The sequence below is a fragment of the Neopsephotus bourkii genome, unplaced genomic scaffold (genome assembly GCF_033783945.1).
Source record: "Neopsephotus bourkii isolate Nb327-2 ecotype Australia unplaced genomic scaffold, CSIRO-AGI_Nbou_v1 NB_1663, whole genome shotgun sequence".
NCBI lineage: Eukaryota > Metazoa > Chordata > Aves > Psittaciformes > Psittacidae > Neopsephotus > Neopsephotus bourkii.
This window is the reverse complement of record NW_026902137.1, coordinates 829,156-848,128: the sequence shown is the minus strand read 5'-3', so window position 1 is coordinate 848,128 and position 18,973 is coordinate 829,156. Positions and strand designations below refer to the sequence as shown.

Sequence of the window (18,973 nt, the reverse complement as noted above, 5' to 3'; positions counted from 1 at the left end):
AACCTCATTGGGAAAATTAATTCCTGTCACTTTGCTAATGGTCTTTTTCTGCCTGAGCAAAAGGAGAGCCATTAAAAACCCCTCAGCACACAGAGATGGGGATGTGTCTGGCGGGATAACCCAGTGATTAGTGCTACTGCCAGCACCATGCAATACATTAGTGTGTGTCCTGATGGAGCTGGATTGTAAACCTCCAAAATCCCCTGCCAGCATCAAACTGTGACATACCCCAGGCACCATCATGGACAGCAGAGCAATGCAGAACCAGCTAGGGAGACGCTCAGTGCCCGGCAACAGGGGCGAGGAGAGCATGGGAAATACGTATGTGCCACGTGCAGGGCTCAGATAACTCCATGCCCAACAAAGAAAAGCAGCTTTTCTTCAGAATGGTGCTTTTAACAGATGTTAAATGGCTTAAATGTTAGCTAAGGGAGGAAAAAAGGACTCTTTCTATGCTCTAAGAAAAAGCCACGTGTCCATCCCATCCGTGGAGTCACCTCTGAGCCAGAAGTAAGAGACTGTGCTGCAGATGGGCAGAACCAGGACTGACTATGGCTTAATAGGCAAGATTATACAGAGAAGATGGAGCAAAGAAAATCTGGATGGAGAGAAAGGAAGTTAAAAAAAAGGAAAACTTTCTAATCTCAGCTGCAGAAACGCTGCCTGCAAAGTGAGATAGAGCAGAGTGGGAATTAACTCCTCCAAAAGATAGAGTGAAAAGCCCAGCTCTTGGCTCGTTTGAAGCCAGCCTGATAAAAGACTTCAATTTCTTAAGGAGTTTATGGTGGAAATCATGGCTGCACTTGCAAAGAGAAGGACTCAAGGCAGCACTGGGAGCAAGACAGGAGCAGGCAGGGGGGACGGGGGATTACAGACCCTGTCATACATCCTGCATATGGAGCAGAACAGCAGAAAAGCCCCAGTCTCCCCTTCTTAAAGCCACGCAGCACGGATGAGACACCCCCACTGACTTCTGCAAGCAGAGCCTTCCCTCCTGGCTAGAGCTGGTCCCTGGGGAAAGCAGCGTTACTGGGATCTTACGTGCAGTTGGCGTGAAGGACATGGGCCGGGGGCCGCCGGGGTTCACGGGGGGCAGCGGTGGCATGTTGGGAGGAGAGGACCTGGACTGTATCTTCACTTCCACGGGCGATCCGGGCATCACTGGCACCCTCTTCTCACCGGCAACTGTACAAAGAGAAGGTGGTAACGCTTAGTGCCAGCCGGGGACAAGCGTTTCCCCGCCCAGCACACACAGCACCGTTGCAAGGGTGAGGAGAGGCAGGGGGAGGGCACACCAGGCTCCCATGCCGCTCTGCATGGCCCCGAGTCAGCACAGGGAAGGGGCAGAGTACGGCCCCAGGCTTGGGGACAGGCACTGGAGTGCGGCATGTGTCCAGAGGCGCTGCGGGCAGGCTCAGGATGCCTGTGTTCACCATCCCAGCCTCTTGACTGCATCTTCTCACTACGCATGCCTGAAGATGCTGCCACAAAGTCTTCCTTCCTGTTTGCTTTGCCCCCATTTAAGATCCCCCCAACACTCCCCATGCCCACATGCACCTCACCAGCACAGGGAACTGAGGTTTCACCTCCAGCCCTGCTCCCCAAGCAGCAAAACCATGCTCTGAAGCAGCCGCCGTGGCAAACAGCTCCCTGATGAGTTTGACAAGTTTGCTTTTAACCAAAAAGCTCAAAATCGAAGGCTCCTGCACGTCTTCTCCCTCACACCAGCGTGGTCCCTGGGCCAGCCTTCATCAGCCTCGCATGCACCCTGTGTCCATGCTGCTGGCTTGGAGATGGTCTCTCCAGAGGGATTGCAACCCCCTCTCAGAGCCATGAACAGTGTGGCCATACCCCTCTCTCCAGCAACTAAATCAGCCTCAAAAGGCGTTCTTGAAGGAATAGGTTGCTTGGAGCAAGCTGCTCTAGTGGAAGGTGTCCCTGCCTGTGGCAGTGGGGTGGAACTGGAGGAGCTCTGAGGTCCTTTCCAATCCAAACCACTCAGGGATCAGATGTGGTTCATGCTCTTCTCTGCAAGCTCAGCTGTAGGCAGGCCAAGGAGAGCACCACACCGCTTCCTGCCTGCTGCTGGCCCATTCCCACCAACACCACAACACACTGCCACCTGCCTCATTTGATCCTCTTCACCCCCTTCCTATGAAACCCTCCTCCCCAGGCATCTATGTCCAAGCTCATATTGCCATGTGTCGTGGTTTAAGCCCAGCCGGCAACCCAGAACCACGCAGCCGCTCGCTCAGTCCCCCCCATCTTCCTCCCACTGCTCCCGGAGGGATGGGAGGAGAATGGAAAGAATGTAACTCCCACAGGATGAGATAAGAACAGCCCAGTAACTAAGGTGTAACACAAACCACTGCTGCTACCACCAATAATAATAATGATAAGGGAAATAACAAGGGAAGAGAATACAACCGTTCACTACCCACCAACCAATACCCAGCCTGACCGAGCAGTGATCTCGCCCTTCTGGGTAACTGCCCTCAGTTCTACCTCCTGCGCATGACGTGCTGTGGTATGGAATACCCCTTTGGTCAGTTTGGGTCAGGTGTCCTGTCTCTGCTTCTTCCCGGCTTCCCCTCCTCCCTGGCACAGCATGAGGCTCAGAAAGTCCTTGGTCAGGGTAAACATTACTGAGCAGCAACTGAAACCATCGGTGTTATCGGTGTTGTTCCCAGGCTGAAAGTCAAAAACACAGCACTGCACCAGCTGCTAAGAAGGAGAAAAATGACTGCTACTGCTGAACCCAGGACACCATGCTATGGAGAGAAACAGAGCGTGAAACCCATCCTTAAGGTTTCTCCTCTTTCCTCCTAAAATGCTTCTAAGGCACATTAAGGAGTTAGAACTGATTTGGTTGATTTACAGGGATAAGGGGAAATCACATGGAATTTACAGCCCCAAAATAAAACCTGCTACTGCATGAAACACCAAACCCAAGGTCCACGAGAAGCCAACACCTTCTATTCCAAGCTCCCACCCTGACAGACAAGCAGCAAACAGGATTAGTAAATTTAAAAGCTTCCTGCAAGGACCTGGGGCATCTAAAACTGCAGATAAAAACCATCTCTCTGAAACTCCTCATTTTTAGCCTAAACACATCCATTTAATGAGAATCATGTGAGCAAACCAGACTGCAAACAAGGACCTGAGTCAGCCTCGAGTTGACCTGGGGCTAAAACAAGACTGTGAGGTGGTCCTTGGGGAGACACTGCCTCCCCAGTCTCCTTCTTCCACATTTCACTGCTCAGCAGTATTTACTGCCTCACCAGTGGCAACATTTCAGTGCTGCTCCAGAGGCTCAGAGAGGATGCTGAGATGCTCCTCAAAATGCCTGAGAGTCTCTCCACTGTATCAGTTACCCAAGATCATGCTGAAGAGTCAAATGCCATGATAGACTTTTGGATAATGCTCCAAGAAGAGTAATTCTTGTCAGTGACTGAATACTCCAAGTGTCAGAGCAGGACAGCTGCCTGAACTGGAAACATTGGGTTGTTTTCCTTCCAAGCCTTACCTGGAGTTGGAAACATCTCCAAATGTTGGGTTGTTGTTTTTCAAGCAATGCCTGTAAGACACAGAGTGAACCTGCTTATGGCACAACCTAAGTGTCAAACCTGCAGAGGCACGTGCTCAACTCTGCACCCAGGACCTGCCAGGGTTCACCAGGCAGAGAAGCAGGAGCCGGTGGGAGAGCTGCCTTCCCACCCCTGAACATGCTGGAGCTTCACATGGGAAGGTGATGCAACTGGAGTAAAACAAAACCCGACCACAGAGATGCTTCAGTCTTGGATAGAAGCAAGGATTTCATCTTCTCCCAAAGCCAATGAAGCCTGAAGACCAGGTTTCCCATTGATGGGAGTTACAGATTTCAGATGCTGCAAAGCTGCTCTCAGGGTGAGGGCAGCTGCAGGCATGTACCAGTTTACATTGTGTGCCCTATATATTTGTATGTCCCATTTAAGGAGCCCAGGTGTGCAAGAGCCTAGAAAGCCCCAAAGCTTTGAGTACACCCGAAACCCTTCTCCCCCGTGCTCTCCAGTGAAAGCGAAAGGCCCTGGTTTGACTTGACTCGCTGTGTTGACTGTTGATACGCACTGCATTTCCTTTGCTGCTCCAGTTCCCATCCTAGCATAACAAATTAAAGAGCAGCATATGTCAAGATGAAGTGCAGCTGATGATTCTGCTTTCTGGAGAGGAGAAAGAGCCAAGTGAGACAACAGCACAGCACAGCAGGAGAAAAACAGGGGTCTCCACCGGTCCTCAGAGAAGTCGCACTCCTGCTCTTCCCAGGAACTGTGGTTCTCCAACCACAGCAGTTTCAGAGGGGGCAGGTTCAACAAACAGCCACTTGAGACACATTTCATCCTATTTCTTTTCTTTAAAGAAATCCTTCTCCTGTGGTGGTTGGTACAAAGGGAGTGTTGCTGCGATAGGTAACCTCTGAGGAGCCGCTAGCATTTACTTGCATTGTAAACTGTATAAAGAAGGTGCTTCACTGATCTCTCCATGCCTGTGGGTTTGGGAAAAGGGGTAAAGGCACAAGAAAAGAGAATAGTGACAAGCTTGGGAGCATCTCGAGTACCTGGAATTTAAATTAGTCCTTAAATGCCTTTGGGAATTAGAGAACATCCCTGGCAGTGCTCAAGGCCAGGTTGGATGCAGGGGCTTGGAGCAAGCTGCTCTAGTGGAAGGTGTCCCTGCCTGTGGCATGGGTTGGAACTGGGTGAGCTTTAAGGTCCTTTCAACACAAACCATGCTGGGATTCTGTGATTCTATGAAATAAAAGCACTTCATGAGGCACATTGGATGTTACCTTCTCCCAGAAAGCAAGGTAAGGAAGAGAGCCAGGAATAGTCCCCAGGGCAGACACAAACTGTCTCCTCCCATCTGCTCCCTAACTTCAAAATATAGTTCCCACAGATGGCAGAATAACACCAGGATGGGAGATTTCCATTCAGTAACAAAAGACCCTGAACCTGCCTCACACCTTACTGGGGCCACAATTCCCAGGTTATGTCTCCCATATGCACGGTCACGTTTCAGAGAGGTGATGGGCAGTTACAAAGTGCACATGAATGCAGATAACTTCAATCCATTCTTGACACAGGTGGAGGATTCCCCATGGTTCACCCCTGTGAGGGTTAGGATGGAAGGAGGAACCTGCCTGGCCTGGGAGCAGTTTTATACATCCCATTTATGAAGCAGCTGCAGAGTCAGAACTGCTCCCACAAACCTGTTTGCCAGAGTCAAGCATCTGGCTTTCTATAGACATCAGAACATGAAACATATGGGAAGAAGTGAGAGGAAACCACACTGAACGTGAGACAGCACCGCACAACCAGCAGGTAAGCACAGGGGGGTTGCTCTTCCCTTCTGCAGTTTGTAGGACAAAGAGAGGAGACTCAAAAACCAGCCATGGACAACAAGGCTCTGACCCAAACTGAGAGTCTGCGAACCAACAGTTTTGGGTTGAGTTGATGTCTGTTGAACAGAAGACTGTGCACAAGGGCTGGCCCAGTGGTTCAGAGGCTCAGCATTGAAAGCAGGGAGCTGTTTCCTGCAGACAGAAGAGGTTTAATCAGAGCAGATGTTTTCGACTTCCATCTAGAACAGGCAGATTATGCTCATAACCTATAAAGACATTCCTCACCTCAGAAAGCGAAGAGCCCAACATTCCTACCTGCCTCTGCAGAGCAAGGGACTGGAGAATCATCCCAGTAGCAGCAGCCAAGGTTAAGTTTAGCAGAAGACATTCTGGGTCTGAGCCTGTTCTGGAGCCAGTGGACACAGACACTGCGCCAAAGGGATCCAGCCCATCCCAAAGCATTCATTAAAGCAAGGGAGATAAGCCACACTCCAGACATATCTCTCTTTCCACTGGCCCTCCCACCTCAGATGACACTGGGCCTAGAGGCATGAATTATAGATCCCCTACAAGTCAGGAAAATGAACCCTTCCCACAAACAGCCCATGGAACCAGAGACTTCCTCCCCCACCACTCACATGGGTAAGAGTCTCTGGTTCAAGGTAAAGCAACACAAAGCTTCTCTAAATAGAATCACAGAAGGGTTTGGGTTGGAAGAGACCTTAAGATCATGAAGTTCCAACCCCTGCCATGGGCAGGGACACCTCACACTACACCCTGACACCCAAGGCTCTGTCCAACCTGGCCTTGAACACCGCCAGGGATGGAGCATTTATCACTTCTCTGGGCAACCCATCCAGTGCCTCATCACCCTCACAATAAAGAACTTCTTCCTTATAACTAACCTGAACTTCCCCTGTTTCAGTTTGAACCCATCACCCCTTGTCCTATCACTGGAGTCCCTGATGAAGAGTCCCTCTCTGGCATCCTTGCAGCCCCCTTCAGACACTGGAAGCTGCTCTGAGGTCTCCACGCAGCTTCTCTTCTCCAGGCTGAACAGCCCCAACTTTCTGAGCCTGGCTCCATACAGGAGGTGCTCCAGTTCCCTGATCATCCTCATGGCCTCTCCAGACTTGCTCCAACAGCTCCATGTCCTTCTTATGTTGAGGACACCAGAACCGCACACAGATAAGAGACCACCTGAAGGAGGGAACCAAAGGCAGGCACCAAACCTCGGTGCCCTCTCCAGCAGCAGCACCCTGCCTGCAGCCCAGTGCTAAGCTAACCAGCTCTATGCATCAGCCCGAGGAAGGAGCCAGGGAAGTGGCCCCAGCCCCACACGCTGCCATGGACCCTGTGCAGTTGGCTGCCGCCGCGGGGCTCCCTGGTGCTAGTCTGAATGCACATGAGAGGCAGCAGCAGCGTAACCTCCCCAGCTCATGTAAATAGGGTGAGATGAAATATGGTTCAGCACCTCCCCAGCTCCGGCGAATGTTTATTTTGAATAACATGCTTATCTGCTCCAACTGCTCACCATCTGTTTTCAATCTCCACCAAGCTAATATTTTTCACATTTAGGAACTGAGAAACGGGAAGAATTACATTTAAATGTTATTAACATCTTTCCTCCGCGCTAAGGTTGCCTCTCCCTCCCCTTGATGGCTCTAAGCCATCTGTAGAGCACCTTTGCAGTTCTCCAAGGCATGCAGATGAGAGGTTATCTACATGCAAAGCAAGAGGATCATTACTCAGACTTCCCGAAGACACCATTTACCGCTACACCGCTGCAGCCCCTCCATCACCTGCTTCCAGACAACTTCCTTCAAGCTCAAACTGGAATCACATCGTGGAGGAAAGAGCCAATATTTTATCTTTTTGCAGCATCACTGCATCAAAAAGCAATAGGACGGGGAAGACTGAAGATAAGCATCGGAAACAAGGCAGCCAATACAGCAGGATTAGGAATAAAAGGGTGATTGGGTTAGTCCCAGTTTGGTGGAGAAGGATTAACAGTTTTGCAGTCAAGGTTACTTCTGTACCAATACTGACATTTATTTGCATGCGGGGTGGCTTCCAAAGGTCTCCCTTTGCTCGAGCCAATAAATGACAATTTACAGCCAGAACTGGGAGATATGAGTGAGGCAAACAGGTCAGCAGCAAATGCTGGTCCTTCTCCATCCTCCTCCTCCACACCAAAGCAGGGAGCTGGCCAAGATGGTACTATAGCATCTGTTGCAGTGGGTAACTTATGTTCCTGCACAGATATTTCCTCCACCAAATGCGATCAGCCTATTTTTACCCTGTTCAGCTTGGGTTTATAGCACATCCAGGCTCCTGAGCTGCAAGATGCTGTGGGAGAGGAGAGGACTCGGCACCTCGCAGGAGAGCCTCGCGTCACACAGGAGGGAGCTGCTGAGCCTGAGATAGGCATTTTATACATCAAAAATAAACCCGTGTATCTCCATTGCCATCTAGTCCTCTCCCACACACAGCTGTTTCACTTTAAATCTCAATTCAATGTGAAACTTGGATAGAAGAACTTGAAAGAGCAAAGTATGTTATCGTGCACAGGCAGTCCCGAAAGCAGTTAATAAGGGAAATAAGATTAATAATTTATCCCTGAAGCAGACTGCAGATCCTTATCCCTCCTGCCCTTCAGTGAGTTTCAGAAAACCCTATTAATGTGCCTGGCTCTACAGACTCGCCAGCAGCACAGGCTGGACTCCAGAGCAGTTCTCTTCTGCTGTGTTCCCACCCAGGCAAGATGGCTCCAGCTCTGGCTCTGCCCTCACCATGGCCACAACGGATCCATCAGCACAAACCCACCTGCACAGCATCCCTGCTGCCTTAGCTCTGGTTTCCTCTTGGTCTATGGACTCATACCAGGGCCAGCGGTGCAAACACATGGCTCCATCTCCCAGACTATCACATCCAATAGCCCCCAGAGTAGGGTGTACATAAACCCCTCAAACTCTGCTCACCTTGCTTCTACAAGAACACAGACCACTTTGTGGTACCCCCCATTCTCCTTCTCTTTTCCATGAAGAAGCAAGGGAATAGTTACTCAGACCATGAAAGCTTCCCTAAAAACCATTTACACCCTGTGTGGCAGCCAGCTGGGAGCTGTTGCTGCTCTTACCAATATACCACAGCAATTCCCTTCCCACACTGCTAGTGCCCATGCAAATACAATTGAGAGACCCAAGTTCATTTCTTCAAGTCAATGCCAACAGCTTCTGCTCATCCATTGTCCCAAAGGAATGCAGTGACAGTGTTGGGGAGCTCATCATGTCACAGGGCAGGGAATCCTCATCCTCACCTGGAAACCTCCTCATAGAATCAGAATGGTTTGTGTTGGAAGGCACCTTTAAAGCTCCTCCAGTTCCAACCCCTGCCACAGGCAGGGACACCTTCCACTGGAGCAGCTTGCCCAAGGCCCTATTCAATTCATATGATTAGTTACTGCTAATGTATTCTGGTAATTTTTCATTAGCTCATTGTTCCAGTTAAAGTTACAGAATAAAGATTTATTTTGTTCCTAAATGATCCACTCCTATCACAATATGAAGCAATATTTACTCCTCTGCGCTATTTACTTCTTAGGCTAAAGCCCTCTGAATGAAAAATGAAAGCAGTTACGGATATCAAACAGGCAATTATCACAATCAGGGAAAAATGAGTATTTCAAAGTCCCAGCCTGCTGTGCTGCTCTCCAAATCCTCCGGCTCCAACTGTAACCATGGTGGCGGGAGCAAACTTTCCAGATGGGAACATCTGTCTCTCATTTGCCACAGGGAAGAAAACACCAGGAAGACGAACGGCTCCTGAGGCTGTCGGAGCCCAGACACAACACGGACAAAAGGGATGGACCATTGAGATGGAGACTTGGAGCAGCAGCTCGGCATCAAACATTACGGGTTTTCAGTAATTATTTGGGGAGTTCTACATACAAATGTTATGCCAGAAAAAAAGAGCTTGAGTTTCAATTACAGTAAATGCTATGTATAGTGAAAGCAAGAATTGAGTTAACCTTGCTGGTATGAATGTCCCTTAGTGACAGGCCAAGGGGAATGGCTTGAACCTGCCAGAGGGGAGACTGAGCTGAGCTCTTAGGCAGAAGCTCTTCCCTGTGAGGGTGCTGAGGCGCTGGCACAGGGTGCCCAGAGAAGCTGTGGCTGCCCCATCCCTGGCAGTGTTCAAGGCCAGGTTGGACACAGGGGCTTGGAGCAAGCTGCTCCAGTGGAAGGGGTCCCTGCCTGTGGCAGGGGTTGGAACTGGAGGAGCTTTAAGGTCCCTTCAACCCAAACCAGTCTGGGAGTCTATGATACGAAACACGTGATTCACCCCTCTGGGGTCCAGAAAGTAAACACCAACTCTACTCCAGAGTGTAAAAAGTGACCCAGTACGTGGGAAGCTCTCAGCTGAAGGCCACGGTAACCCAGGCAATGCCAGCCCTGAGAGTCCCCTCCTCTTACCAGCATCCTTTAATTTCTGCTGCAGTTCAGGGAGCCCATGTACCAAAGCTGGAGGCTCCGTCCCCTCCAGCCACCCCTGCACACACCACACAGCACAAATCTAAGCTTTGGACACTGACAGAATCATCAAGTAGAGCCATAGCATCAGCCAGGCTGGAAAAGACCTTTAAGATCAAGTCCAATCATTCCCCCAGCACTGCCAAGACCACATGATGCTCATTTCTGCCCTCATTCAGCAGCACTACAAATGTGCATGCTGTGCAAACCATGCTCTGCACTTCAACAGCAAAGCCACCAGCTGCACCACCACTCCACACCCAGCATCAGCACAGCACAGTTTTCCTTCCCATCACTGATGTTCCTCAGTGGTACTTCTTCATTGTAGAGGTACCCATTACAGAAACTCAGTCACCTTTCTTATCTCTAATTAGCAGCTTAGTTCTTGGAAGTTTGTTCGGTACCCACCAGTTTTATTTGGTGTAAGCCCTCTCTGGTAGAGCACGGGCCTGTTGTACAGGGTAACAACATTAAATGCACTTAATTCTGAAACAGGACTGAAGTGTTGGAGAAAGAACTTCAGAATGGATGCAACTGCCTTTAGGCTTTTGCAAGCACCGGTTTTCATAGAATCCCAGCCTGGTTTGTGTTGGAAGGGACCTTAAAGCTCATCCAGCTCCAACCCCTGCCACGGGCAGGGACCCCTTCCACTGGAGCAGCTTGCTCCAAGCCCCTGTGTCCAACCTGGCCTTGAGCACTGCCAGGGATGGGGCAGCCACAGCTTCTCTGGGCACCCTGTGCCAGCGCCTCAGCACCCTCACAGGGAAGAGCTTCTGCCTAAGAGCTCAGCTCAGTCTCCCCTCGGGCAGGTTCAAGCCATTCCCCTTGGCCTGTCCCTACAGGCCCTTGTCCCAAGCCCCTCTCCAGGTTTCCTGCAGCCCCTTTAGGCACTGGAGCTGCTCTAAGGTCTCCCCTTCAGGAGCCTTCTCTTCTCCAGGCTGACCCAGCCCAGCTCTCTCAGCCTGGCTCCAGAGCAGAGCTGCTCCAGCCCTTGCAGCATCTTCATTTTAAACCCGCGTTGTGCTAAACCCTGAGGTATAAAAAAAAGGAATTTCTTCCAACCCCCTGTAGGTTTTACAGAACAACTGAGCAGGGCAATTCTGGGAGTGGAATCATCTCCCTCCTGCTTATGCTAAATGATGTAAACAAAGCTCCAACTTTTATAGGTGTAAAACTCTGGGTGACCCAAACGTGGATAACACAGGGAGCCAAGCTCTAACTTCTGAAAGCGGTCTCCACCTTCACAGAGACTTTGTGATTTTATCTACATCCTTTCAAACCCTGCTTTGCTGGGCATTGAACAAGCACCTCCACCCTTCTCCTGCCCTCCAGGTGAAACACATTCACACTGGGCTCCAGTTTGTTACCTCCCTCTCCAGCCCAGCAGCACCAGTGGGAGAGCCCAGGGAGCCGTGTTTAACTGGCAGCCTCTTGTTGCTAATGAGCTCTGAGGGGCTCCCCACAGCTCCCAATGGTCAGCAGAAATGCACTCACTGATGCAGATGGGCTCCAGGGCAGCAGAGATGCTGGAGCAGGCTCCTAGAAACAACCCAGGACACCAGTGCAGGTCCCCATGAAGCACCAGCATGGGGCCACTGCTGCAGCCCTCACTGGGCTCCTCTAGTCACAGGTATGGGTCTGGAGAGCCCTGGGAGGCTATAGGGTTGTCTCACCCAGGCAAAGTGTTCCTGGAGGGGTCTGGTTGCTCTGCAGCTTCCCTGCAGCATGTTCTACACAAGAGCCTCTCACATAGATGCTGCAACTAGGTGTCTGAGCAGGCACATCATCATCAGTGCTTAAAATCCATCAGGAAGTCCTCAGCAGGAGAGATTTAAGCCACAGGTTCAGCTGACCACCACCCAACAAGGTCCATTTGAGAGCCTGGGACCCCTGCCTCCTCTGCTGCCCTTCTTCATTCTTTAATAGGGGCTCAGAAAAGGGGAACCTGCAGAAAGCCCATCAGCAGCACCGATGCAGCAGCATTGTTCTGCTGCCAGTAAGGCCACAGCTACAGTGATGTAGCCCCCTTCTCCCTGTGCTGTGCTGCTCCAAAGACGCCAGGCAACTGCTGTGGGTCCAGCATCCCCAGGGAAACCACTCTTCCAACTTAAGCACCTTTCCAGGGGACTTTTGTTGGGTCCTGAAGTTTCCATGCTGCGAGCCTGGTTCATTCCTGGAAGCTGGGAGCGGTAAACAAGTGACGGTCTATTCTGAGATACCAGGGCAGTGACCCTTCTTTGTCACTGCCTGGTATTTTATATCCCAGCTCTTGGTTTCAGTAGGAAAAATAAAGTTGTGGAAGAGGAGGGAATTTTCTAGCCAGTTCTGTACGAATCTAGCAGATGTCAGAAGGATGCTGCTTCTGCGTCAGTGCAGCAAGTCTCTTTGCTCAACAGCTTCCACCGGACACAGAAACATACAGCCCACATAGGGCAGAGTCATCTCAGAAGTTCATACAACACGAGATAAAAGGGGAATAGCCTGAAAATCATTAAATGAGGAAATAGCCTCATTTAAAATAAGAACATGGATTCAAAACCACCACAAATGCTCCATCCCTGGCAGTGTTCAAGGCCAGGCTGGACAGAGCCTTGGGTGGCATGGTCTAGTGTAAGGCATCCCTACCCATGGCAGGGGGTAGGAAATAGATGATCTTAAAGTCCTTTCCAACTCAAACCATTCTATGAGTCCTCTTAAAATCACCCAGTAATTGAAGATTTAAGAACTTGAAACCTGGTTACTAAAGATGTACAGGAGGAGGATTAAGTTAGAAGATTTACACCAACAATCTAAGAATACATCCCTCTCTCACTCCTCCATCTTCCCAAGCCCTGCTGCTTGACAATTTGGTTCCCACCACTATAGATCAACCTAAAAAAGCCACCACTGACCTCAAAAACAAGCCAGCACTGAGAAAATGTGGATTTCTTATAGCATCATGAATAGCAGTGAGCGTGTGGGGATCTGAAGCTAATGGGAACTGGTGCAGCAGACATGGTGTCTAAGGGGTGAGGGTATCCAGCGAGTAGAAAATAGCCCAACTGCGTAACACAGGAACTGAGGCTGTAAAAATCAATGCATACAAGACAGGCTCGAAGTACCAGCACCAGCAGCCCAAGCACTAGCACCAGTAACTGCTAAATAATGGCTCTTTACAAAGCAAAGCTATTTCTTACAGAAGGGAGAAGATCTAAAGGCAGAAAACCACATTTAATCCCTAACAATCACTTCAACCACAGAGAGGCACAAAGAATACCAAGGACATCCAAAGCTATTACTAAAAGCTTAAATTAAGCTAGGAAAAAAAACCAAACCCAAAGTGTTTGTTAAGCACAGAGTAGGTTCAAGTCCCAACCATCTGGAGAAGGAAGCAGTCCAGAAGCTCATAGTCAAAGGGCTACTTTAGATGAAAACAATGGTCCTTTCTGCTGAAACCAAAACAAATTCAAAATCCACCCCCAAACAAAGCACTAGCCAAGTTCTACCACATACCCCAAATGAAGTAAGCAAGGAAGGAAACAGAAAACAGCCCCCCTTGGGGCCCTGAAGTCATACCATTCGCTCTCTCTTCCAAACGTAAAGCAGAGTCCAGCAGGGAGTCTCCCTTCTCTGGATGGAAGCTGAAGAGCAGGAGCTCACCCACCAGCAGCCAGCTCCAGGGCTAAAGTTTCACCAAGCTTTACCCAAGAAATCAAGGAGGCACATGGAAAAGAGGAACTTGGGAAGTCTTTTTCATCCCCATTACTTACAACTTCCTACAAGCGCCTGAGTCCGAACCGAGGTCCACAAGCATCCCTCACCCCATGGTGGCTTTACTACTGCAGCCCTTGCACTGATGCTGGCAATGCTGCACCACCACCCATCTTTCTGCCCTGTTGATGTCCCTAAGGTAGCCAAGACTCACTCATCACACCACGAATCAAGCTGGCACTTTAGAGATCATGCTTCATCTATTTGGGTGCTAAGTACATTAACTGCTGCCCAGCTAATAGTCACTCCCGATCAATGACACACATCGAGCCCTGCCAAGATGACAATTCTGCTGCTTAAAAATCCTCACATCACAAGACAAACTGCTCTTCCCCTTCGCCCCAAGCATGAGGAAAACTTTCCACTATCCCACAGAGCTGGAAACATAGGAACAATGCATCTAAGGATGGGGTTTATAGGTGTTCAGGAGCCTGATGATGTAGACGGACACCTACATACCTGTAGGAGCTGACACAAGCACAGCACCTCCTGCAGAGCCCAGGCACGGGGAAATAGGGGTGCACAGGAGAACCATTAAAGCTCACTACTTCTTGGTCTCTTCAGGGAACAACCCCAGCAGAGACAGATGCACGGCAATAACTGCCTCTGCTGTGCCTCCTTCCACTCACTCTAATGGGCAGCAGAGGTGGCGATTTTCCATGGATAACCTCTGGAGGTTCAGTGATGCACAGGGACCTTCAGGGACCATAGAGTGAAGGTGTTGGCTCAGCTGCTGATGCGCTTGCTTTCAAAGCATCGTGCAACACAGCACAGAAAAAACTTTCCAACCAACTCATCATTCTTAGGGTCCTAACCTAGTTACTAGCAACCTGCACCAGCCTACTCACCATCGGCTGGAGCATAAGGGAAGGGCAATGTTAAGCAAGAAGCACAACCACCAAGACTGCAAGCCCAGGAAACACAGCCCACACCACAAACAACAAAATACCCACCAGCAAAGCCTCAGGTTTGTTTTAAGCTGCTGTTTTCCTCCTGGTCACAGCAAAGCCTGTGACACAGTGCCTATAAATTTCCTGTAATGCTGCAGCAGTGAGCAGAGCCCCATCTGTGCCTGGGCACAGGTGAGACCTCACTATCATGTAAGTGCAGGCTGCCTTTCAATTACACTCACCAGTCCATTAGGCAAATGAGCTTTGCATACAAGAGGGAAGTCAAGAAATAGGCCCTGAAGTAAAATATGTTTTCTAACCTACACATCCCTGGGAAGATGTGGACAGTGATTTTGCTGTTCTGTCCAGAGCGATGTGAGATGTTCGTGTCTTCAGCTTTCTGCTCTTCGTACTAGTGTGGTACCGAGGATGGCCTCTCCACCACGCAGAACTGAAGCCAGCCAATGACATCTGCATACCCTACATCCCACCTCCCAGAAACATGCTCATTCATCAGCAACTGTAGCAACAGGACAAGGAGAAATGGGTTTAAACTTAAACAGGGGAAGTTCAGGTTAGATATAAGGCAGAAGTTGCTCCCTGTGAAGGTGCTGAGGCGCTGGCACAGGGTGCCCAGAGAAGCTGTGGCTGCCCCATCCCGGGCAGTGTTCAAGGGCAGGTTGGACACAGGGGCTTGGAGCAAGCTGCTCCAGTGGAAGGGGTCCCTGCCCGTGGCAGGGGATGGAACTGGATGGGCTTTAAGGTCCCTTCCAACACAAACCCGGCTGGGGTTCAATGATTTGCAGGTTCTGCCTTGCAGTAGGCTTGATGGAAGATTAAAATATTACTGGCTCCAAAGAACTGATTCCATGAAACTGATTCCATGGGGTTTCAATAAATAAACCACTCACCTACAGAATTATCCCCAGCACCCCACAGCAGCGCAGCAGCACATGCTGCCCGGGGGTATGGGATTACACTGGTGTCCCATATCACCGAGGACATTCGTGTGGACTAAACAGTTCTGCCCAGGTGATCCTGAAGAATTAAGTCTGCCTGCACGTCCCTGTTCTTTTCCCCTGGCGAGTGTATGCAAAACAGAGACAACCCAGCTCCTCTCCCAGGATCCAGATGGCACTTGCAAACCTTGTCTGTGTATCAAATGTTGTTTTTTAGATCAAGTGTCCCTGGTTGACAACACAGAACTTCACGATGCTATCTTTAGAGAGGCTTCTCTGCAAAGAAACACCCTTGGAGCATACGTTACAAGGAATATGCTAATGTGGCAGGGTGTTTTCAGCACACACAAATGGATCTTGTTTCTGGGAGCTCAGATACCCCTGAACAAGCTGAGCCTGGCTGAAGATGAAGGGTCACCCAGCTCCCCTTTGGGCACCAAGTCCCTACAGAAAAGACATGCCAATGAGTTAAGGTTGTAGAGAAAGGTTAATGTAGACCATGGGAGAGATGCAGGAGGAGCTCACAGCAAAGTCCACTCACACACCAGAACCATACTCACCAAAAAACCCTACTCAATGAGTTAAGAGTAGCTGAAAACAGCCAAATCTAAGACTTCCCATTGCCTCATTTCTCCTACTGTTTTAAAGATTCCTACCCTACTTTCTTGTTCATCCAAATGCAAGGGGCTGATAATAAACCAACGGTTTTCATCCTCAAGCTCTTCATTTCCTCCTCCAGATTTCATGTAAAGATAAAGGAGCACATGCAAAGTAACTTTTTTTTGCTTGAGCAGTCCCTTAATAAAGAACAAAACTTTGAGTTTCACACATTCCTGTTGTTCCTCAACAAAAAGATTTGTGGGAATTGCTCAAAGTAACACCACCACCCCCAAAAACCCCGCACCCTGCGTTGTTTCCTGTGTTCCTCAGCTCTAAGAACAGGACTCATTACCTGCATGACTACCTACAACCCTAACCCTAACCTCCCGACCTGTACACACTCCCACTCAGCAGCAAACTGGGATTACAGAGGCCAGGAGAAGACAAAGGTGGGTGCAGAACCAGCAAAGGTCACGCTGCTGCTCATGGCCAGGATGTGGAGGTGACACCACCAGCAGCGAGGTGGCGGAAATAACCCCTGCCTGCTGCTGAAAAGAACATTGCGGAACAGTGCCATCAGGTAAAGCAGCTTCTCCTGAAAAAAGAAAGTGATCCAGGAGGTAGCTCCTTCCATATTGCAGGCGCGCACAGTAAACACCATATGGCCTGTTAATTTAATTAGGGAGAAGAAACCCCCTAAGTTTGAGATGTGACTTTGAAGGGTTCAAAACAAGGATGAAGAAAACCGCTCCAGCTACTTGATCAGGCTGTGTTGCTAGCTTCATCCACCCTGCTGACCTGCTTCAACTGCACAGGACCTCTAAGGGGATGGGCTTGAAGTCTACAACCAGATGTGCACAACCTGCAGCATTTCGGGGTGGTCCAGCCCGGGCAGCCAAGCCAGGACAGGTCCGTGCCAGGAAGTGCAGTGAATAACCAGAGTACTTCAGCTAAACCCATCTCCTCAGATACCAACCAGGATTTGGCGTAATCCTTCTCACAAACTACATTGGTGGGTTCCATCCATCAAGGCAGGATGCTCCTCAAGGTGGAGGTCAACCTGACAAATGCTGACAAAGCGCTGAGACGCAAAGTCTCAGGTCAAGTCCATTCCATTTGTATTCATAACCTTGAGGTAAAGCAGCCAAGCCCCAGCCCTTCCCAAAGACTCACTACAGCATCTACCTCCAGAGCAGGAACAGGGGCTCTTTGACCAATGGAGCTCTGTTATCCAAATAAAAAGTCATTCTCTGTTTTGAATGTGTTTTCCATGTCCTGCTCCGAGGAGAGAAGAGCACATCTAGGATCTTTCCTAGCTGGAGGTTTGCATACATGTATCTGTGCCACAACAGGAGACCGCGGCACTGCTGTCATGCTGGAGCACCCTCCTCAGTGCTCACACTCCAGCGCTGCCCAGTGCATTCACTAGCGGGGAACAACACAGATCCCATGGAAATGGCTGCTGAGACACCAACAAGAATTCAAAGACACAAAATCTACTGGTTACCTATGAACAAGCCTCAACAGCTGAGGCTTATGGGGCTTTTTGATGGGCTTTTCATCTTCAGGCAGCCTGCACAGGCCCAGGCAGGAGCATGCAACGCCTTGGTCATGGTGCTTGGAGCACCATCATCCCCCAGCAAGCTGCTCTGTCAGGAGCCACAAGCATAAACCTCATCAGCTACAACACTGCAGCATAACCAAACTCCTTTTGGGGTGCCCACTGTGTCATAAGGGAAACCCAATGTTTCTCCATAGAAGTAAACACCTCGATCAACCAACAGAGCTCTGTCATCTCAGCTGTTGGGACAGAAGCACAAAGAAAAGCTATGCCTGCTGCCTCCAGTGCAGAGACAAGCCGCCACTCCCCCCATGGCACAAAGCAGGTCAGGGCTGTGTGGACTGGTCCCCGTGCCACAGGACATGACCCAGCTCGATGGAGATGCTCTGCAGAACAGGTTCATGTTCAAATCCTAGGTAGGGCAGCAGGAAATGCCCCCCTCCTCTCTCCTAACTGCAGCACATCTCACCTTGAGGCAAACCCACTCTGCCAGAAGAGATGTGGAGGCTTCCTGCAAGCTGCTGCCCCGCTGGTGAATTGTACCAGGAGAAAAAACCCCTTGCTCCTAGAAGGTTGTAACCACAGCTGGTGGGGAGTTTCTCTTTGGCTCCTCTCAATAACTGACCACACTCACAAGTTAACAACCCACTTATTCAATTACTGTTCCCTTTTCTCCCCAGATCCAGGTCGGGACCGTGTATCCCATTGATCAGCGCTGCAGCAATAGCCCAGAGCCCAGTTGCCCATCTTCTAGTTAAAAAACCCCAACCCCACCCCACATTACCCCAAATTACCCAACATCTAAAGCCCAGCAGACTCCTTCCTGCTCAGCAAGAAACCCTCCTCTCAGGACACTGCAAAGATTTCATTTACCACCAATTGCCCTCTGGTTGTTTTACATTTATGGGGTGGGCACTGAAGAAAGGAAGCAAGCAGGGAGGGGGTGTAATTAGCTCTGCTTGGAAAACGTTCATCCCAGTTGTAACAGCAACTGGAGCCTGTCGGGGGCTTAAGAGAATCAGGGTTTTGTTCCTTGCTGAAGTGTCTGTGCTGGGTGGGAGGGGGGAGAAAAAAAGGGGAGAAAAAGAAATATATTAAGGGGAAAAAAAAAAAATCAATAAGTGGATCGTACTTCTTGCCACAAGCCCATATGGAAGTAATCAGGCACAAGGGTGGCAGCTGGGGCCAATAACAGTCACCTGCAGTTGAGGGACATGGGGGTTTCGGATGGGTTTTTAATGCTAATTTCCTGCAGGAACAATGCGGGAGCGGCAGCCGAGGCGGGATGAATGGGGCCCAGCGGG

The 18,973-nt window shown here is 49.9% G+C and overlaps 1 protein-coding gene across 5 annotated transcripts in view; it reads right to left on the bottom strand.

Annotated features, from left to right (window-relative positions):
• Positions 1-18,973, bottom strand: part of CBFA2T2 (CBFA2/RUNX1 partner transcriptional co-repressor 2) — a 61,609-nt gene that overhangs the window by 15,738 nt on the left and 26,898 nt on the right. For all 5 annotated transcript variants that reach the window (XM_061375611.1, XM_061375607.1, XM_061375610.1 and 2 more), the window contains exon 2: positions 1,042-1,185. In XM_061375611.1, coding sequence (XP_061231595.1) covers positions 1,042-1,185 — 144 coding nt within the window. The remainder of the gene's footprint in view (positions 1-1,041; positions 1,186-18,973) is intronic.